The following is a 23,473-nucleotide window of genomic DNA, read 5'->3' as shown; positions in this document are numbered from 1 at the left end:
ACAGCTCAAGAGCCCAATCCTTGCAGTCTGCTTGTCAGAGTAACTCTTCTTACAGTTACCAGTAATTCACCAGTATGTGATTCTACAGATGTACTTGAAAGAAAAAACTCAACATTAAACTCTATTAAATATATACTGCTTATTCTGTGTTGCCCAAAACGTCACTAAACAAGTTGGTTATACCGTTCACCAGAGAGATAAACCAGCCTCAAGGCCAGTACTTCCACATTTTACATACAGGTTAGCAGTGCCCTGAAAGCACCACTGACAGCTCTTACCATTTGTACTGCAATCCATCCATCTACTAGATTAAAGACAATTAAATTCACACCCAAGACTGCACAGTGAAACACATTTAAAAAGATCTCTATGCAGCATGCACCTGATGTAATTACACTCTACGTCACACTAACAACCCCCATCATCTTCCCACACTTCCATTATCAAGAGGCCTCCAGATACAAATGTAGGAAGGTTCAATAAAGTGCATTAATATTGATGGGACAACCTGGAAGAGAGGAATTCTGTAACTCTGTAACAGTAGTTTTTGAAAAGTACTTCCTTGCTTTTGGGGGTGATATTGAGAAGAAAGAGGCAGAATAAACTAATGAATAACATTTCATTTTCACAATTAGGTTCATACTACATTACTTCATGAATTAACATCACAAGCATTGAAAATTATCACTGATTTCAGTGCTAAAAAATGCAGGTGTCTTATTTTCTTCTTAAATAGCAGTGCCTTTGCACATATACAACCTCTTAAATACTTAACTAGCCAGAATGTTACTACTGTATCATAAATCCTCAGTACTTTCATGAAACAAAAATTGAACATATGTTCATCTACAATTAACTTATGATGAAACTCTTCTTTTTTTCATGTTGTATGCACCTGTATAAATGGACAACAACTCTGTTGTTTGGTTCTGCTACCAAATCTCTGCAGTTCCAGCCTCTACCTCCTGTACAATGGGCACACAATTCCTACCTTCACATAGCTGCTGGAAAGCTTAACTTTTGTAAATTACTTCCAACCCTTCTAATAATTAATTGAAAAGCAAAGTCACAATTGACATGTAAAAAAAATGGTTGCGAAATTGGTATTACTCTTTCATTGGTAAAATGACATCTGGGAAATCTCACAGTAGATTGTACAGAGATGCACAAAGATAAAGTTAATCAATTAATTTACTCAATTTTCTCATGGTCTTTCACAGAGGCAAAAGCAGATAGGAACAAGATTCAGGCACACACTTCTTTAATAGGCCTCCAACAAGTTTTCAGTACAGTCTAACTGAGCAGCCTGTAGTTTCTGCAGTTATGCTTTCACTTCTTATTTTGCTTTCCTAACTCCTTACCAATTCACAGGAGTTGGTGGACTTCTCAGCATCAGGCAGGGGGTTTGAACACCTGTATGTACCATGAAGTACCGCTGCTGTTGAAAGAACTGTTAAGCTTTGAAGAGAAGCAGCAGGCAAAGTTGTTAAAATACATACTTAATTCACAACTATGATTGCACTGCAGCTCTACAAACTGAGACAAGCCAGCAGGAGACACAGCCCCTTCACCCAGACATTGCAAGAAGCGTTTTGAAAAAATTTGGTTCTATATATCACTTTGAACAATGCAGAGGTGCTTAATTTTAATTACCACCAGGGTTCTGAGAGCACAGATGGATGCCTGTTAATTGAAGTTACCATGGTAAATCAAAAGAATAAATCAAATATCAGCCTCCCAAAAGCATTCAAAGTATAAAATGGTAGTGGGTTTCAGAAGCACTGAAGGAAACTGTTGTCAGTGAAAACAACCACTGAAGATAAAAGACCTTAGCTGGGAGACAACCAGCAGTAACAACCCTGTCTTATCAGGAAGTAGCTTGTCAATCCAGCCCATAGATCAGAAGAACAGCCATAAAGCCAGGGAGGTGCATTGTACAAACCGATCAATTCAGTCAGGTATTGTCTTAAATCCAGCAGCAACACAGACAGCAATGCAAGTTACATCTCCAGAGTGATAAGCAGGAGAAATTTAGTCAACAGGTATGAAACTGAAGATTATTGAGAAAGATCAGTTTTCAAGCTGTCTTGACCACAGGCATGAAATGGGAAAGTGGAAGACAATGAAATGTGAACCACTAGATAAATCTCCATTGACAGACTCTACTAGATTTCAACAAGAGATATTTAAGTACTTGATTGTTGATTTAGTAGCCCGGAGGAGAGAAATTCACAGCCCTGAATACTTAAATCATGAAATACTGAATATTAAAATAATTTCTGCAGACACTGCTATGTGATTTCTTCAACATTAACAAGGACATCAACCATAAGGATAGATTCTTGCTAGAGTCAGTACCCACAGTCATCAACATCTTATTTGAAATATGCCAGCCAACAGCCACAGACTGTAGACACTTCTCCTAAACACAAGCCTGAAACAAGCTGAAAAACTCCTCATAATCTCACTCCTTGCACTTGGCAACATACTCAAGAAACCACCCCACTAACTGCTCTGGCACGTGCTGTGTTAACAGAGTCCTGTGATAGCCTACTTGTTTTGTGTCTTTTGCTTGGTTTATTTAACAAGACAAGAGCAGTGCTGTTCACAATACACCCCAAAGCAAAACTCTCCCTTTGAGGCTATTTTATTCAGAGAACAGATGTGGCAGCTGCAGCTGAGCTGCATTACAGGATCTGGATATGAAGAGAAATAAACCAAGAAAAACAGACTACAGATACAGACATTGATTCACGAACAAGACAAGGTTCCACAAAAGCCCAACAATAACAGGCCTATCTTAACAAGACTCACTAATTGTGTCCTTAAAATACAAAGCTTGAGTAAACAGCAGTGCTCAGTGTAAAAAAAGACAAAGGATTCTTCTGGTGAATATTTCTTGTTACAGAGAGTATGGAAAGAACAAGATGAACAGCAAGTAATATGGACAAATATCATACACAGGATTTGTAGACTACATGAGTTATTATTCTACAGTAGGGGAAGATCTCATCCAGTTCATAAAATAGCTGCACGGTTTTATTTTCAATAAGAATGGGGAAAAAAAGTCTTCAGGGGAAAGTCTGCAGATAAGGCTCAAAATACAATAGCATCACAGTGTCTTCAGTGGGAAAAATAATAAAAAGAGAAAGAAACCACCACATAAACTGCATCACTTATGATATTACCAGGAAAGAATATCTGTACAAAGCTAAGCTTAAGTACATCTATTTTAATGGTGCAGGAACTCTTGTGCTATAGAAGTAAGGCTGAGCAATTACATCCATTACAAGCATCAATACATGGAGCATTAATATAGAGACTTTCAAAATCACATTGTTCCTACTGACATTATCCATAAATATCCTCTCCAGCCCATGTTAAAAGTTGTTAACTAGAGAAAGAGAGGAAGACACTGGTAACAAGAAGTACATGGATCTGCAGATGAGAAAATTTACTTTAAAAGGAAGAGTCAAGGAAAAGATGGCTAGGTTTGTATTACGAAGTATAGTCAGACCTCTCCAGTCCTGGAAACAGTATAAACACATCATTGCAGCTGTCTATTTGGGCTAATTAGCTCTGTTGAGGAGGAGGGTATGTTTGCAGAGGTGAAGCACAATGTTAATGTAGTTGTACTGTTTCTGGGACCCACCTCGTTAAGCAATGTACTATGTAGATACATGCAAAATGATTCTGGATAACAGCTATTATTCCTCTTAGGCATTTCTGTGAACGGAGATGGACTTTCACATTTGTTTTTTAACATTACCTTTTTAAAATCTGAACAAACAAAAACAACCAGAAGTAACTCAAAAGGTCATAGCCCAAAAAGACTGAAATCCCACAAATTTCTGCACTTAAAGGACAACTTAAGATATTCCCAAACATCACACCTGTAAAGTCTTTTCTCATCTGTTTTCAATTACAAAGTTACTGCCTTCACAAAGTAGATTACCACCACACATTACTTGCTAGTCAAACGTTAAATACTCCGCTTGGGGTGTATTTTTAATAGAGATATTTATGACACATTGCAGAGCTGTGTACATCATTAGTTTCAGCTGCATCTCCATGTCTACCTATGCAATTGTGCCCACAAATCCTTGAATTCAATACTAAAACAAAAAACACACCCACAAGTACCCAAGCACTCTAATTAATTGCTGTTGCCTAAGGCTCAGTCTGAAGCCCAGTTGCAGATGGCTTACAAATTTCAATTATTAACAGGAAGAAAAAAAAACAGCCCTATTTATTAGCCTATCCTGTCAGCCTCCCCACATCCCATTAACTACTTACAAGCTGCAGAGCACTGGCAAACTCAAAGCAGTGCTGGGGCAAGAACTCCTGTGGGAAAAGCAACCCAGAAGATGTGGCTGCTTTGCTCCTGGGATTTTGAACACATTTTAACTTCTGCCAAACACAGTCCTTAAAGCAGGGGACAAACTCAGTGCTCTAATTAGTAGGCTATGAAGGGAAAGGTTTTTTTGTGTTGTTTTTTTTCCTTAAAGTCCTGTCCTAGTTTTAAGTAGTCATTTGAGATATTGGAAATCAAGACAGTACTTCTTCAAAACCTACTTTAGTCAGTTAGAAAAAAAAAAATCTTACTAAGAAAGGAATTGACCTACATTTCCTACTCCCCCCATAGGTGCTCCAGCAGCTTGGCTATCCAATGAATTACAGACTGCAGTACTGTTCAGTATCCTTGGGAACAAACAAAGCATCTGCCCAGTTTGCACACCTGACCTGGCTTCCAAAAGAAGCTGTTGATATACAGCTTAGCCCTACCACTTTCAGGGTGTAGTGAGGCACTTCCCCTCCCAGCCTGCCAGAGCCTGTCTTGCTCAGCCCTTTCTTCGCACTACAGAGAAGTTTCACATCTTCACATACACCACAGGCACAAGCATGGAAAAGGAAGAGTCACTGGAGCTGTGTGAAATGTAGGGTTGCTACAGAGGACATGAACTGCAGCTTCAAAGACAACCAAGTTTGCTGTAATGCAGTTCCATTCCTTCCATGCTTTATGTATCTCTGCATAACCCAGAGCAGCACTGGGTTCCTCAGAAACACCATTTCTGGTCTCCACATTTCAGAAATTTATTTGCTTCACTCTTTTTGTCCAGTATATGACGAGCTTCTTCCAATAAGTCAGTAGTAAAAAAATAAAACGTACTTCTCCCTCCCTGTTTCTATCAACTTCTCTTACAAATCAGCCACTCACCCTGCAGACTAACCCCCTAATGCCAAGCAGTGAAGATCTTGAAGGTCCACAATATCCTTCTAAGAACTCTGGTGGAAGTAACTTAAGTACTGCAATTAAGCCCTACTAGCACTAAGGCCCACACCTCCACTGAAAAAAGGTTGGGCTGAAAAACCACTGTGTTTAGTGAACAAATCTAACTGATAGTAGTAGATTGGGCTGCAGATCTACCTCAAATTCTGCTAACATCTTGAGTAGGGTCATTCTCCCTACCTGCCTAGATGTGTAAAGCAGCTTTTCCACTCTGCTCTACAATTTCATTTCTTCACACAGCTTTTACCTTAACTTGCTTCCTGATTCATGGTTGAAATAAGGCAGCTCACAGACAGCTCACACACAGGACAGACATCAATAATGGGGATCATTCCAGGGATCTAGTTATGCTAAAAGAAAATTGGCCAGGCACAGTTTCCAACCCCAATTAGATCAACTGAAATTGCATATTGGAAACTAATGCTCAGTACTCAAAATTTCAGCTGAAATTACTAATCTAATACTACTGGGAAAAAAGCACACATGCCAACTGTTGAGTACCAGCCCACTTGCAAAAGCAAAAAACCAAACTCAGAACATAAATATGGGCAAAGAGAAGTAATCTTGCTTACCAATTAAAAGATCATTTGCATAATCACCATCTGGAATTCAAATGCATTCTCTCCCCTTAACAGAATGGGGAGAACCTTTCCCTCTGAACAGAGTGAATATGCCTTCAAAGGCTATTAACTATTAACTGTCTTGCTTTGAGTTAGATCTGGAATGATCTCTACTTACTGCTCTAGATCAACTCCAAATATGCTCTCTGATGGGAATGTTCTTACCTGATTGCTATCATTACTGTTAGTCATCTGTTTCTATTACTTATTCTGAATCTCATCTTCCTATTAGGCATGGATAAGTTTCTCATAGATGTCAGCAACAATATAGTGGAAAAAGTCATTAGACAACAAAGCATCATCTGAAACTGCCAAGTCACAAAGCCCAACACAAGTCCTTCTTGCTTCCTGAGATGGAACCCAAAATGTAAGCCCTGATTCTCAGTCTACACTCAGCTCTGAACAGTGAGAATGAACCGTCCATAATGTCCATCATGCAAGAGCTGAAGGGCTACTCCACAGGAGACTGCAAATAAGGTATTTGCTGTAGGAAAGCTGTGAGCATCTTCTCTCTAGATGAGTCATAATAGGCACTGCTAAGGCAGCCTGTTCCAGTTGTATTCTAACCCCGCACTCAATCTGCATTTCCATTCTGAAAACTAAATTATTTCACCTCCTCAATTTAGAATTTTCCAAGGCTGATTTTAATCCCCATTTTTGGAATTACATCCCTATGACATCAGCTAACCAGGTACATGTAGAAGTACTTAGAAGTTCAGAAGTTTCCTCTGAAAAGCATCTTTCACTTGTCAAGGGGATCTCAGCCTCAGACAGGATTGAGTCAAAGATGCTGATTAGACAGCTGGCACCAGGAGCTCACATACATCACTTTGCTTCTCCACTGCACTACTTGCTGAGTCTCCCAAGGCAGCCCCTTCAGACACAGTAAGGAAGAGCAACGTCCACTACTCACTGCAGAACAGGAATCTCAGTTCACATTAACTTAGTTGTAGTCATTTCATGTAGAAAATAACGGCATTGTACAGTCAAAGGAGCATCACAACAGCAACATTGTGCTGGGCAACACACATGCAGTAGGAGATAATCCATGTTTTGAAGTGTTACAATGGCTCTTGGCTGCACTCGGCAGAGCCCTTCTACTGCAATAGGAAAGCAGTCAACCCCATGTACTCAGTCCTAATCCCAGAAATGAAGTAGGAGCCTAAAATCCTCTGCTTAAAACAATAGGGATTGAGCAAATGTGTTGCTATCAAACCTCTGCAGTTCTTTAAGTGGGTGTCACATATTCTCAGACAGATAGGCTTGGATTTGGCATCACTACAAATCTGATGAACATCATCCAGAAATATTCATCCTTCAATGAACTGAGAGTGCCATTCATTTTTGAGCCCCATCACATGACCAGCTGATTTTGCTATATTACCTTCTGAACATTTCTACTCCCCATCAGAACTAAACATCCCACAGAAACAGATGCACTCAGTAAAATCAAATGCATTGTCTAATGAGTCAGTGCATGGCCCATTACAGCTGAAGCCTTGCCTCTCATTTTGCATTCTGAAATGCAAGGCATTTTGTGCTGAATATATTTAAGAATAAAATACACAATCAATTCTGAATCGTGATGCACAGCAATAACGGAAGTATCTTTAATCACTTCTTTCAGTCAATCTGCATATTAAAGGCTCTTTTTCTGCTTTTTAACAGCAAGAAAAAAGAAAGCAGATTTCAATACCAAAACAAATTCTACCCCTACCCACATGTTCATATGACTGACAGTCATCACTGTAGAGAGGGAACAAGGAGCAAGCTGCATCTCCCCTCTTCACAGCCTGACTTGCTTATTTTCCTAAGGAGATTCTGGCACAAACATTTCCTCTTGTCCAAAGAGCTATTCCTAGCAGCAGCTACCTGATAGTAGCCAGAGTGAGCTACTCCTTAGGAAAACACTGAGGTCATTACTTAACTGGATCACAGACTGTAATCCATTACTGAAACAAATATTGCAAGTGAACCTGATAAATCAACTCTTTAGCTTGATGCATCCACTCCCTAAGCAGTTGCAGCTCCTTCCAACTTCACTGTATTGACTTTCTGACAAGAGATGTCACTGCAGTGAAATCACGATGAAGCAGCAGATAAGAAAGCAAGAGTGCCAGATAAGCAACATGAATCCCTACAATGCCCTAAAAATACCAGTAGCATTCAGGAAACTTATTGCTTCTACAGAGGAAAAGAAGTAACTAAAATACTGCTGGAAACACAGCAAAATTTCTTCTTTCTCATAAAAGTAGGCTAGATCATGCTAAAGTCTTGCTAGTACCAAAAGCATTTTGCTGTCCCCAAAAGCTCACTTGCAAACACTATTCCCACTGCATAGGCACAGATGACTGTACAACTCTACAAGGTGGGGGATGTTTTGAAACAATTGCACGCTGGAGATGCTTCTTTTCAAAGTAAGGTAAACCAATGGACTCAGGGTGCCCCATGTGTGTGACTGTCTCCTGTTTCTCTAGCCACTGAGCAATCTCTTGTACTTCAACACCTGCCCATGTTCTATACATCCGTAAGGCTGCCAGTGACACATTACAGTTGAAGGGATGCAAACAATTCATTGCTCTCTCTGAAGTACCAGAGAGTCGAGTCAGAAAGAGTAACAGTTTTGTATAATGAGATATTGAACATTCAAGTGAAAATGATCAGCTCTGAAACTTTTTAGACAATTATATGGTCTGTTCTGTCAGGCACATTATCATCTCCTCACTGCCCCACTTGTTCTTTGACTCCCAGAGCACCCAGCACAGCTTGGTGTTGCAGGTTGCTACTGCACATGCCCATGGCCAGCTGCTATTTATCACTTGATTATCATACGATACTCCCTTCTCTCTGCAAGCCTGCCTATTTAAAGTAAAAGCAAAGTATTGATACTGACACGTAACTCCAGGCACTAACAGCCTCTAAAGACAGCATTAGGGAGCCCTCTGCTCTCCTCTGAGCATTTTACATGTGAGTCAGATAAGAAATAATACTGGGCTTCTCGATTTAGCTTCAGTAACCTCATGCAGAAGAATTGCTGAGAACACTTGAGACAGCACTTCTGTTCTTTAATTAAGACAATTAACTGAGTAGTTTTGAGAGTTTTTAAACACAAACCATTTTAAATGTGTCATCTGCCTGCACAGCTAGCTCCTCTTTCTCTCAAGTTATGTTTAGCTTTCTCATTTTTCCTTATTTCACCTTCCCACAGGGTGAAATTCAACAGCTACTCAGAAAGCTGTTCCATACTATCTGTACACTAAAACCAAGACCATCCAAGGACTCAGTGCAAGACTGATTTATGCCCAACTCAGTATTTCAGCAAAGAGTAAAAGATTATCAAGACACACATTCACAGTGGTCAGAGCAGTCAATAAGATATCAACCGAGCCCCCACACACATCCTCAGTGTCTCCCATGTAAATATCAATAAAAGAAAATGAGCCATTATTAGGCACAACACCAAGTCCATCAATTTCTTGATATGATTTAAGGAACCCAAAGTACAGTTCACAAGCTCTGCCATAATAAAAACTGGCAACTGGGAAACATTAAACTTCAAAACAGTCTTTCTTTATGTGAAAGTGGCAAAGATAAGTGGCTAGTTACCACTCACAGCAAGGCTTTTACCCCAAATTATTAATTACAGGAGAACTAATTAAGCAGAGTGGAGTCTGATCACCTACAGAGGCTGAATGACAAGTGAGGAGATGAGAGCTCACCTGCACAAGAAGACAGAGACGTCACTGCAGCTATCTCAGCTAACACAGCAAGGGGAGAGATAGAGACTTTCAGTTTCACCTGGGACAGGACTGCCAGTAGGTTCTCTAAACAACTCCACAGCCAGCCCCAATAGGACTTAAAAACAGCAAGAAAACGCATGTATGTTTTTCTTTTGTCAGTCAGTACATGTTTGTATGAGGAACAATTGACTCCAAAGGCCCTCCTTACCTGTAGGACAGTTAGTTCAGCTGCAGCACATCCCTGAAGAGATGAATATAAGCAGGAGGATGTGTGTGTGTGGTACAAGGCAAGACATGGCAGCATCACACAGCCAACAGCAGTGTGCTGGCAGACCACGATGCAAACAGAAGCTCAGATCTGCCTGCCCAGAGCCCCAGTCCTGCACCCCAGCTTCTCAGGACAGCAGCACCTTCTTGCTAACCCATTTCATGGGGCCCGCAGCCAATAGACCTCAGACATTGCTGTTCCAAAGGGCCCCAGCCCCCAGCAAGCTAAGCTCTTATCATAAACCTCCATCCCCTTAAAAACTCATTTAACTACAGCAAGCTTTTATACTACATTACCTCAATTAACAGCTCTACAGTCTGACTTTCTTCAGGTCCCTCCATTACCAGCACAAAACAGCACCCTCACAGTCCCTAGCACTCCTCTCCTCAGTTTGAGTTAGGCTGCACTCCCAGACCTCACCAGATTAGCACCCCATACCACAGCCACCCTCACCCACCCTTCAACTTACCTCCATCACAGCAGGATGCCACATGAGCTTCTCCTCATACAGCAGCTTCTCCTGTGAGGTGCAGAGTTCCACACATCCATCTTGCTTCTCATTTCTTGTTTCCCTGCACTCAAGAAACAGCTGTGTCCCAGCCAATGAACTCTGAAGGTTTTCCATCCCCAGGGGAACTTTCTATAACACACCTGGTCACAGCAGCCTTACCACCTGCACCCCTTTGGTAGGGCACAGTGCCCCACCGCATGCAGACCTCAGGGCTGAAGAGAGCTCTTAGTCACCTTCCCACCAACTTTCAGCAGTCCAGAGGCTGCAACAAACACCCCCAACCCTAAAGCATCCCTTCCTCCCAGAGGGGTCAAGTCCTCATCATCCCATAAACCAAAAGAAGCACCACCCAACACTTTACCTCTCCATAGACCTCCCTGAGAACTACCTCCCCCTCTCCTGCTGGGTCGGGCACTCCCACCTCAGCCAGCTGCTGCCCATCATGCCAGTAGCCTAGGGCAGCCCTGAAATGAGTGCAGCTGGGCCAGATCCCTGCACCCAGCAGGACACAGGAGCAGACAGACGCAGACACACATGGACACAAATAAAGGTTGGGGGAAGGGAAGATTTCTGATTTTGTTCCATTTGCACAAGAGACTGGCATGTTCAGGAAGCAAAAGCATTAAGCAGCAGGTCTCTTCAGTTGTTTCAGGTGGTCCTTCTCCACCTGCAGTCAATTCCTAACTAGTGCTCCAGTGGCACTCCATCCAGAGGTCGCTGGTTACTTCTCTGGCACCATACATAAGCATTTCTTTATTAAAACATCTGAAAGTGCTCAAGGATGTGTGAGTTGGGCCCTATCAGAAGGTTTCCTGGATTAAAGCAATGTAGCAGATCTCCTCTGAGCAGTAGCCACAGTATTAAACTTTTATGCTGCATATTTTCACCTCGTCTCAACATGAGAGAACATCAGATTAGGGACCAGATGTTGAACTCCTACAAAATAGAAGCATTAAGGTCATCGACATGGCTGTGTCTTCCTCGTTCCCACAGTGAAACAGAGGAACACAGATAACTTTTTCCCAACACTTCTACATTACTGCTGTAGCAAAACCTTTTTGAAATGGATACCCTTTATCACTGCCAGCAGTGTTGCTCTGCGCTGAAGCTATAGCCAGCAGAGCGAGTGAAAAGCACATCACACACCAGAGATCAGTACCCTTCAAGGCCCAGCTCTGCTCTGGCAGTCAGAGCTCCATGGGTGAAAGGTATCACATCTACAGTCACCCCAAGACAGCACTGGTGGGGTCAGATGTACATATTGCATTTTATGAGGAGAGGGCTAGCAAATATAAGGAGTGTCCTGAGGATTCAGTCACCAGCACACAGACTAAGTTAGTAGTTCTAAAACCAGCTGCTCACTGAGTGTGTCCATTTTTACTCAATGGATCACATAACGTGAGAGTTAAAGGTTCGGTATCAGACCAGTATAGCAAGCATCCACAGAAATAACCAGTGACTAACAATCAGATACTGAAAATGACTCTGGAAGTTATATGAACACTAAATATGTCCCTTTCCCATTTTACAACTCCTGTGATAAAATGTTATGAGACACATGCAGTTTGAAACAGATAATTACTGATAATCCGGGCTGGTGGGAGAAGCAACCATCTGGCAGATGGAAATTAAGAAGGTGACAAGAATTTAGGAGACTAGGGCTCTTTCTCAGAGTTCATGCATTGAAGTCTGAATAAATTTTTCGACAAAAGGTCAAGAATGCTGTTTCTATCTGAACCCAAAACAAATTAGGAAACCAAAAGTATCCAAATAATTATGAAAACTATTCCCATTTGAAATTCATCTTAAAATAAATCCGAATTGGGAAATCTAAAACTGTCAGCATTGGAAGTGAGGAACTCATTCCACACTCAGCGATTAATAACAAATGGTTACAGCACACAGCATCAGTACATTTTATCTTATATACTCTAAGTTTTATCCTCTCTGCTTTCAGCATGCAAATGCCTTTGTTCATCCTTGTCTGACCTTGTTTCATTGTATCATTTGCTTCTTTCCATTCTCCCTAACAGTGTCTTTTCTTTCTTAGAGAAAAAGCAACTCCTGGTGGGCTCTGCTTTGCATTCCTTTCCCTTCTTCTAAATGAATTTCTTTGCCTCTGCTCTCCTCTTTATCGCTCATGGGTAAAACAAGGGACATTGCTGGTTGCAGTGTTCTAATTGTGAATCCACATTTTTCCACAGATCACTACTCGCTAACTGTTTTGCTGCTGGCCCTTTGAAACAGCTGAGCAGCAGCCAACAAGAAGTTTATGTAACGTAATTAGCGATCAGGGGACAGTTGTGCCAAAGCATCATGGTACACCATCAGGACAGCAATAGGTTGCTCAGGGACCATGCAGTCTTCCAAGACCCACAAGGATAGAGCCTGGAGCAACCTGGTTTGACCCTGATCTAAACTGAAGTTTGGACCTGTAACATTCTGAGTCCTCTTCCAATGTGCATTTCTGAGTCCACCATTTTTGGAAGCACGCTGAAATACAGCTTCTACCAACTGCTACAGGATACAAGCATTCCAATGAAAATGATGTGCAGGTATTCTTGAACATCCTACTCAAAGCTTGCTGGTATCTTTAGAGCCCTTACAATTGAAGCTGTAGGGTCTGTTCCACTTAGCAACTTCAGATCCCACCAACGTCATCAGAAAGTTTGCTCAGCAGCAGCTACCAGCCTGCCTTGCTCGGAGTGCTTTGGTAATAATTTCTCATTTGGAGAATTCCTCCAATCTGATCTTTATCTTTTCTTCCAGCAGGAAAGCCCCATTTTCATTCAAAACTCCTTGGAATACTGCTATTGTATTCAGCCTGTGGTACCCGCAGGCTGTCCTGGCTACTTACCAACTTTTATGATAGGAACAAAGAGATGGTAATCTACTGCTCAACCTCAATTCCCTTCCCACCACCTCGTTTATAATAAGAATGTTCTTACAGAAGACATTGAAGCCAGTGCCAAAATCTCACTTGCATCAGTGGGTTGAGGAGGTCCCTCCTTGTGCTACACATATCTTTCACTGCATAAGTAGATGACTCTTCAGTCCTAGTTCAACCATTCACAACTCCATTTATAAGCTGTTTTCATACCTTTTGTGGTATTGTGGATTCTGGCTTTTCATGCATCAAGGGAAGATTTCACACTGATCCATATGCTAAACACTCAGTTATGCAGGTATAGTCCTGAGATCCTTTCCTGATCTCATGATGCACAGATGTGAAGAGCCCCAAATGCCTCTCCAAAAAATAAACACATGGTAGTTTTCCAACTTACAAAGTTACAAGTCTGTATTTTACAGTTGCTATGCATTTTCTTTGCAGAGCTGGTAACTTATGTGAAGAATCACGGAAATCCTGACAGCCAGGAGCTCTTATTGGAACAGATTAATAACTTGTTTGATACCAGGGAACACAGAGACAGAAGGTAAACCATCTTTTTTCCTGTACATGTATGTAGTACAGTGAACACTGCTGAAATACAACATGTATTTTTGATTTTATAACGCACCCCCACATTTTCAGTAGATCTTTCTTAGCAACTCTGATACAAAATGTGAACTACATCCAGTGACTGTCAGGGTAATTGCCAGAGCACTATCAGAGATGGACGCAACAAGGGCAGCCAGTCTCTCGATCGCCTATAGCTTTCAAATTAAATCTGCTCTCTCTAAGACCACCCCATGCAGAACACAGAAGCTCATGTGAAACCCCCTTTGCTTTCAAAGACACTTAAAAACAGACTACAGAAATTAAAAATTGAAGAGAGAAATAAAGAATTAAGCCAGTCTTCTTCTCATGGCCTCAGGGATGAGAAATACTTGTTTCAGAATTGATTACAGCCAGCAGTAGTTCATCTCTGGAGACCCAGGCTCAATTCGTAACTGAAAAACAAGGTTTGTGGTTTTAAATTAAGGCAGTTCCGTTCCTCTTCCCAGTCACAGTGTGAAGTTAAACACCTGACAAAGTGCAAAGCAGTCAGAACAAGTACTTCCTCCTTTTGTTAGAAAGACCCAAAGATACCCCATGCAGCCATATTTTCCTTTATCGGCATTTAGTAACTTGCACATTTCTACGTGTGTCGTGTTTTAAACCAATTCAGAGGGCTTTCCCCATGCTTTTGTGCATGCAGCAATCATGACCATTAAAAATGCTTGTACAGTTTTCTGCATTTGCCAAAAGCAGAAAACAGCGCGTAGTGAAGTGCTGACCTTCTTCTTCTATCAAAATAACATGCCAAGTCCTAAAAATGGTCTCTCTCTCATCTCAGTGCTACTTAGTGCACTCAGCATCTCATTTACGTTATTGATTCTTCACTAATACAGGCACTATCTCCAGCTTAAGAAGCACGCTGTAATTAGACCAGACCAAAAGCAAGCACGGGCATTACTTTTAAGCATAAGAGTCAAGTGTTATTTCAGTAGTCCAACCTCTGCTAGACGACGTCCTCCCAACAACAGGCAGAGATCTTTTGGAACCACGTCCATAATCTTTCTCACAGTCTATTTTTCCTCCATCATTTTCTAAATTCAGAACTTTTTTTTCTTTTAATTCCTCTAATCCTCTTTTCTGAATATACAAAAGAACTAAAAACGGCCTCTTTTAAATGCCAGTTGTTTATATATATTCAACAGAGCGGCATACAGAGGGCTCAGCCCAGCAGCACCGTACACAGGCAGAGTCCCACTCAGTTCTACTGAAGCTTTGACTAAACAAAACTGCCGTCTTTCATTTCAACAAAAGAAGCTTTGCATTACTACTTCTGTACATAAAAACATGCCCAGGTACAGTTGGAGTGTGTGCTGGGTAATTCCTTGCTGCAATGTAGTAGGTGGAGCTCAAATTATGGACCAGATTCAGATGGCATAACTCTACTGACACACCGTTCCTATCACTGAATCGAAGCAGATGCTTCTAACAGTGTGAGCAGCACAGCCAGCACTCTCTTCTAGAATGACAGGAAGGGCTTTATTATATATATATATATATATATATATATATATATATATATATATACACACACATATATGAGAGAATTTCAGAAGTTAATTGGGCTTACCTATTACATACTCCCAAAGCAATTCCTGATCACTCAACCACAAAACTTTCACAGTGGAGAGCAAGGAATTCTGCACACACACAAACCCAAATTAAAAGAGCTTATGCTGATGGTGCTGCCGTGTGAAAGCCCCATTTAGAAACTGCAGCAAAGCTTCACACTCCAGGCAGCAGATCCGATGCCACAGACACAGTGCCCACCCCAGCAGGAGCCGTTCTCCCTGTCCCTGCAGGAGCACACAGCTCTGCAGAGGCACTGCAGCCTTCCCGGGCGCTGCTGGCAGCACTGCTGAAAGCACTGAGCGGCTGCTGCCACAGAAAGCATGGGCACTTCATACAGCAGCAGACAGACAAAAAGCAAGGGACGTGCTCTATTAGCAGAAGGGATTTTCAAGCACTGTCCCAGGGTGCTCCAACCAGGAAAAGCATGCAAGCTACAGCCCAAACCCAGTCAGTCTGAGATCCATTCAGCATCAAAGCAGAGCACGTAGAGTAGTAACACAAAGCACCAAACGTTCCAAAGGACACTGCACCTTAGCCTGTATTTCAAATACCACGTTACCTATCCCTTCCATTTGTAATGCTTCCATCAGGAATTTGGGAATATATTCTAACAGGCCAATTATAACATTTCCTGTGACCGGTACCATTAATGTGTTTAGACTGACGGTGATGAACTAAGGGAATAAGCACGTGAATTGGTCATCCAGCAAGGGTATAGGCAACCTTATGCAATGGTCTTCTTACTAGTTTATTAAAAGTCTATTTCCTTTCCAGAGCAAGTTTAACATCTAATCCCAGAATCGCATCAAGAATTCTAACAGCACAGCAGCCAGTTATCATCTAACTTAAAGTCAAATACGGGAAATAGACTCTTTAGACATCACTAACACTTGCACACACACACACTTACTGCATTCTACCTGTATAAATTAATTTTCACAAATCTATTTTGCTTTCCCTACCCATACTCACGTTTGCAGAAAGCACAACACGCAGGCAATGTGAAACACTTCCCATAGAAAAGCCTGTGGGCTCCTACGAGAACAATCTGGCAAAATCACTTTTGTTTAAAAACTCGAGTTCCAAAATGAGCCTTCAAAGAGCATCAGAGACCCACCACCAAGATAAAAAGCACTCGAGGTGACCACGCTTCCCATGTGCAACCATCACATGACCTTTATTAAACCAGGACTTTTTTCAGGAAATTATAAAAGTAGTAGCAAAACCTCGTATTTTTCATCAAGTTTAACAACAGGACGGTCGGTCTCTCTCGGCAGAGCTCCCAGACAGAGCCAGACCACCATCTGGCTCCATCACAGAGCAATGACAACTCACACAAACGAGCACCTAACAGCGATCTGAATGCAGGCGCTCGGGTGGCTCCGCTCAGCTCCATTACAGCCATGAACACACAGCTGCACGCGTTCTCCCTCCTCAGAACAGAAACACACCCTCAGACACTCAAACAAGGGGAAAAATACAACATTTTATGCATTTTTTCTATGCTTCCTTGCTACGCCTGTTACCAATGAACGTCAAGAAATGTCTTAAATATCTCACTGTACTGTTAGCGCTATAGAATATATATAATTTTAATTGTTTTCACACATGCTAATGTTTCCAGTATGATAAATGTCTTTTTAAATCCTGCAGGTTTGTCACACTTCTGTTTGACGGCAACTCCCAGGCATACACATCAAGACAAAAATAAATACTGCTCTGTTGGCAAACACTTCAGAACTCTTAGGACGCTAATACAGTGTCACTTAAAGACTTTTTAAATACAACAACAAAAGACAGTTGTTAAATAGAAGCCTGCTCTGACACAGCTACGGAACACGCACTGCATCTGTGAGTCCGTCCCTGTGTGTGCACGAACAGCTTCCAATCTTCAGACACGTCAATGTTACACTCCAACCCTCTGCCCGTAACCTTAAAAAAGCCCTCGGTGCTATTCCAAGCAAGCCTCCCCTCTAGCTGTACATCAGCAACACTGTAATTCCCAAACAATTGAGGTAATTATAAAAATGAATATCATTTATTGTTTGTTACTCTCACGTCTTAACACTTACTTCCATACAAAAGCCTGATTTTCAGCATCGCTTCCCAAGGGCATCTCCTCTGCACCCAGGGAGATATGAATGGACAAGAAATTGTGCAGGAGTTTTTGCTACCACCTTCCAGCCCACTTGAACTCCATAAATAAGGTTTTGGCAGGGAGGCTCCCCCGGCATTTTAGAGAAGGGGAAAGGGAGCTTCCACACATTTTCAGTTCCACTTTATTTTCTGTTTTAAATCGCATCTAACCCAATGCAAGTGAAGGAAAAAAAAAAAAAAAAGAAAAAAGAAAAAAAAAAAAAAAAAAAAAAGAAGGAAAAAAACCAAGTCACCACATTAGTACTGCGTGTTACCCTTCAGCAGTCTTTGGAGGAAACCAGAACCCTCTCCTGGCCCCCACCCTCCCACCAGCCCAAAGGGGCTCAGCCACGCAGCATTGCCCGCTCACAGCCGAGGCTTCCTGAGCAACGTTCTGCTTAGGTCCTTCACCTCCTCGGGGCTGCTGACCCGCTCGTAGCCCAGCAGGGCCATGGGCTGCTGGCAGTACTCCTCCACCTGCTTGATCTGCTGGAAGCTGAGCGCAGTCCTCCAGGCGCTCAGTGCCTGGGTGGCATTCCGGGCCGATACCACGAAGGGTTTGGAGGAGTAGCCGGGGCCACTGGTCATGTTGAGGGTGAACTTCTCCATCTCTGGGCTGACCGCCAGGTTAACGAAGCCGTACACCTGCCGCAGGGTCTTGATGGGCTCCATCACCAGGTCCTCGTAGCGCACGGCCATGTAGTTACCCCGCAGCCAGTCCGGGGGGTGCAGGGCGGTCTGCAGGGTCTTGGCCATGCTGCTACAGATGACCTCCATGGCGCCCAGGGCATGATAGTCCGAGCCACCCCCGCCATCCTTCTTCCCACCCAACTTGTGGCCGGCATCGAGGAAGGGCATGCGGTGGATGCGGGGGTCGCGGCTCCTCACCACCTGCAGGCTCTCCCGGATGAGGCCGTGTCGGGATTTGATGCGGGAGCTGGCGACCGCCCGCGGGTCCCGCACCAGGTGGATGACTTTGAGGTCCAGGGTGGGGTCCCGCATCAGCGGGGCGAGGACGGCCAGGTCGAAGACGCGCACGCCCTTGATGACCAGCGTGCGGTACTTGTGGCACTCCTCCTGGAAGCGGCTGAGGCGCTGCGGGGGGCACTTCTTGCACACGCGGTCGTCCACCATGCCCACCACCTCCTTGCGGTAGGCCGGGCACAGGGGTGACGAGCAGATCACCTTGTTGGTGGCCGCCCCGAAGATGCCCAGCGTGGTCAGGTTCTTCCCGGCGCCCGCCGTGCTGTACAGCTGGAACACGGAGAGGTCGCAGCGGTACAGGGAGCTCAGCATGTCGCGGGCCGCCCCCTGCAGCGAGACGGCGTCCCCGGGGTACAGCTTCTGCCAGACGTGCCACACGGGCTCGTAGAGAAAGAACACCTCGGGGTTCTGGTTGAAGAGCTCCCCGAAGAAGGACGACCCGGAGCGCCAGGTGGTGAACACGTAAACCAGCTGCCGCCGCCCGCCCTGCGGAGCGCCGCTCCCGGCCGGCGGCGCGGGGGGCCGCTGCCGGGGGACGGCCGGGGGGTCCCCGCAGCGCCGCGGCTCCCGCCGCCACTTGTACTCCAGCAGGTTGAGGGCGGCGAGGAGCAGCAGGAGCGCGTAGCCCAGGCACAGCGCCAGCGCTTTCCGCCGGCACACTTTCATGCTGGGCGGCGGCGGCGGCGCGGCCAACTGTTGCTCAGCGCCCCGGCGCCCCGGGGCCCGCGGCGGGCATCAGGGCGCACCGCCCCCGGCGCCGACTCCCGGCCGGCCCTCCCCGCGCCCGGCCCGCATGGCGCAGCCGCCGCGACGGCCCCTCCGCCGCCCCCGCCCCGCGCTGCCCTACTTAGCGGCAGCCGCGCGGCCGCCCGCGCTTCTTCCGCGCCGCCATCGCCGCGCGGCCGCGGCCGCCGGCGCGAGGCGACACCGCGCTCCGCTCCGCCCCGCGGCGCGGCGGGCGGGGACCGCGCAGCGCATCGCATCGCAGTGCATCGCGTCCCCGCCCCGAGCGGGGGGAGCCCCGGCCGCCGCCGCGCCGCCGAGCGGCCTCGGAGGTGCGGTCCGGAATGGCGGCGCTCCGCCCCTCGTCCCCATTGGCCGCGGCCGCCGCAGTGCCCCGCCGGGCCCGGGCCCGCAGCGTGCGATCGGGCTGCGGGCAGAGCTGCGCGTCGCCGCGGCGCTCCTTCGGCTCGGTGCCCGCACCGCCCGCCAGCCCACGAGCTCCCGTCTGCTCCTCCGGGCCGGCTCCGCTCACCCGGCTGCACGGAAAGCGACGGCCCCGAAGTTTTGTCCAAGCGCCGCGGCACGGGAGAAGGAACGGGAAGGAAAGGATGAGCGGGAGACGTGCGGTTCTGCCCTCCGCATAGTCAGAACCCCCCTCCGAGCGGAGCAGGCTGCGGTGCAGGAGGTACAGCTCTGGAACAAGAGGGATAAAGACTGGCACGGAAGGCCCGCTACTCCGTTTCCCGTGCTTGTTACTGTAACAGCTGCAGAAACGCGGATCTCCTCCTCCTTTTTCCCTGCAACTTTTCCAAAAGCAAAAGACCCCACTTGACTTCTGCCCACACTGCTTCAGGAACGCGTTTCCTCCTTCAGTTCTGAACGACGTGTGTGACCCAGCCTCGCTCCCGTGTTTTGACCCCCTCCAAGGGAGCACGCTGCTGTGCCCCCACACGGCGCTGCCTGCAGAGAGCTGTACGCACATTGGAGACATCCCACATCTCATCAAAAAGCAAAGGGGAAAGGGAAGCCTTTTGTTTTTCAAACCTACAGCAGAGGGAACGCTTAAAGCCACGCTTTGCACAGATGAAGCGTGTCTGGTTGGCAAAATAAACTGCAGGTTTACACCTCATGGGCGTACAATGACTGACCTGCAGCCACTGACACAGCACATAATGCAGCACGGTGTACCTCTGAAATAGGCTGCACCTGGAAAGCTGCAGTTACTTTATTCTTTAGACCCGAACCTTGAGTCCTTTGCATGCAAGACCGGCCTCTGCTTTAAACAAACACACACACAAGAAAGCTAACCTTATTTCTAGGCCAGCTTCACCTTTAAACACTGCATCTTATTTGCTTTGGTGCAGGTACACCGTAATGGTGTGCAGAGGGATGGTGAAACTACAGCACATCCTTCATCCCATGCAGATTCACACTGCAAAGTCCCCTCATCCTTCAGCTTTAAATGAGTCAGCTGCACTTATCGTACACTGCAGCAGGCTGAGTAACTGTGAGTGAAATTCCCCAACTCAAGCTACAAGATGAAAACATTCCTTGCATTTAATGCTTACATATTTTATGCTCCACTTTACTATTTTATACTTGACAATTACATTTAGGCTTTTTATATGCAATATTTAGGCAACCCCGATCTAAACGCTGGGTGCTTGTGCTGCTATACATCTAAAACGTGTAAGTCCTGGGTGTTAATTTAAAAGTCCCGTATCTAACCCAAGCTATTCAAGAGGAACATTAAGGCCAAATTCCTCAAATGCTGCTCCCAAGTGAGATTCTTGAAACTGAACGGTTCGGGCAGCTTGCCAACTGTGAACAAAAGCTGCGTGAAAACAGAGATGCCGCCCAAACTGGAAGACCTACCAATTTGTTTAAGACTATTTTCGCATCGCCAGATGGGTGAGAGAAGATTCCCAGCAGCTTTTAGAGCTACAGATGTTTATATTTTGCACCGTCCCTTTCAGCACCGTGCTCAGCTTCCTATAGCCTGCGCCATCCCACACGGCAGCAGCGGTGCGCAGCAGAACGCACCCATTTCCAGCAGCGCTTCAGCAGCCATCCCGCTAATGGATGGAGCAGCAATCAGCCTTTACAGTGCTTGTTTGCTCTTCAGATGTTCCTTTGGGTCAGTGTGTGCAAAAGCAGCGCTGCAGAAGGTGCTGACGTGGGCCAAAATTAAAGCAGGTGTCATTCAAGTCATAAACAGAAATAGAGGGCCAACTGAAGAGCCCATCTGGAGCAAGCTGTGCCCTGCCCCCACGTTCCTCCGCTATATTTACCTCCATTTACACAGGTGATGTTTTCAATAAAGTTAATTTCAATAAATATTTATAAATCCCTGTTTGTGCAGCTGAAGGAATCCACGAATTTTATGAGTGTCCTGAGGACATTACGGCACAGTTAAGTCTTCACTTGACTTTTATTAAAATTAAAAACCCTTTCTTGGCTGTTCTGTAACTGTTCTATGTTACAAAGGAAATTAAGAGATTCTAGTCTTGTAACCGCATACCTTACACAACATCACTGCACATCAAAAACCTCAAACCCTTTGGCATGGCGCATCCAAGAGCCAACTTAGCCACACTGCACCAACACACTGCTCTCTCCCAGACTTACACTAGGGTACCAACCCTTCCACAACCAAGTCCAGGAACCAGAGTTAATTAGCACCATCACACCCTCCAACCCCAGAGGTGCACTGCCCAGGCACCCTTCTATCTCTGGTCAGTACAGCTCTCCCTTTGGTTGGCAGCCCCATACCGGGGGCCATCCCGAGGCCACGTGGAAGTTCCAAACTTGCTCACAGCTAACCCCTTACAGACGAGAAGAGCAGCACAGCTGATGGTCTGTCTTTAGGCAAGCAGCTAATGGAAGTTTTCCAGGCCACACAACAGCAAAATCTGAGTAAGCAGTTCCAGCAGTGTTGCAACATACTGCGTTTCTTGCCTGTGAGCTTTAAGTGATGATTTAATAACCCAAACATTCATACGATCCTTCCCCAGTGATTACTCTGGGCTCTAACATCAACAAGAGATCATTCATATTCCAGCCTTTCCCATCGCATGGGGCCACATGAACTCTCTACCCCCTCTTTTCTGTCTTTGTCAGATGTTGCAGGAACTAAATGGCCTCAGAGCTGTTTGTGCCTCCCAGAGCTGATGGGCTCAGACTTACAGGAAAAGCAGGGAGATAGAGGCAGAGCTCATGGCTCACTGCTGCCCAGAGATGGCCCTGCTTCCACATTTCCCCCCCTCCTTCCAAAAGGAGTCTCGGCCTACTGAAACAGTGCATGCACCCATTCAGCTTGCTTTGCCACGTTGCCCTTCTCCAGGTGCAGCAGGATGCTGCGAGTCCTCAAGTGGCCAAACAAGTGGGATGCAGAATACAGCATTCACTCAGACCATCTTTTCAACACAAATAATCCAGATGATCATTGTCTGAAGTTGATCGTTAACAAGTGACCTGTTATCAAGAATGAGGAGCACCCTGCACACTTCTGATTCCTGCACTGCATCACTTTAACACACCAAACCACAAGGAAGTCAATCACATGGAAAACTTAAGAAAAAGCTTTTTCTCTTAATGAATTGGTTACTTACAGGGCATTAAAAGTACCATGAAAGACAGACAAGCATCAGAACAGGTGGCACGGAGAGGCAGGAACAGGACATGCAGCAGCAAAAGGCTGTGACAGTGGCTCAGCTGGAACTCACGTCCTCATACAGCACAACACAGGCCTTGTTTCCTTCGCTTGAAGTTCCTGCAAACAGTTTCAGGGGTTGAAGAGCTGCTCATCACCTTAATAGCTAAGCAGTTCCTCCAAGCGGGAGGTTCTTTGTTCAAGAGAGGATTATAGGAGCAATCCAGTGAACAGCCCACACCTTGTTAGTGGGTTTCAAAGAAACAAGGTCACTGCTAACAGCAGGGGCACAGCAGCAGCATTACAGCTGGACAACAACGTGGGCACGATCAGAGTCAGCCACCAGACCAGCTGGCAAAAGCATGAAACCATTGTTTGCAGAACATGAGCGTTTTACCAGGTTAAAAATAAAACCATTTCTGGATATTGGCAAACTGACTTTATTGTCACCTCGTCATTTGGGAAATTTTCTGCATAGAAT

The 23,473-nt window shown here is 45.1% G+C and overlaps 1 protein-coding gene across 1 annotated transcript; it reads right to left on the bottom strand.

The window, feature by feature from the left end:
• Window positions 1-16,642: 16,642 nt before the first annotated feature.
• Window positions 16,643-19,421, bottom strand: CHST2 (carbohydrate sulfotransferase 2). Its single transcript, XM_072344846.1, has one exon. The coding sequence runs from the start codon at window positions 19,281-19,283 to the stop codon at window positions 18,000-18,002; it is 1,284 nt and encodes a 427-aa protein (XP_072200947.1). The 5' UTR covers window positions 19,284-19,421; the 3' UTR covers window positions 16,643-17,999.
• Between the last annotated feature and the right edge of the window lie 4,052 nt (window positions 19,422-23,473).

Source organism: Excalfactoria chinensis, chromosome 9, assembly GCF_039878825.1.
Source record: "Excalfactoria chinensis isolate bCotChi1 chromosome 9, bCotChi1.hap2, whole genome shotgun sequence".
NCBI lineage: Eukaryota > Metazoa > Chordata > Aves > Galliformes > Phasianidae > Excalfactoria > Excalfactoria chinensis.
The sequence above is the reverse complement of the archived record's forward strand: the minus strand, read 5'-3'. Positions and strand labels throughout refer to the sequence as shown.

What these genes read in the sequence shown, in the direction of transcription:
- CHST2 (XM_072344846.1), bottom strand. Translation starts at nt 19,283, where the DNA reads ATGAAAGTGTGCCGGCGGAAAGCGCTGGCGCTGTGCCTGGGCTACGCG.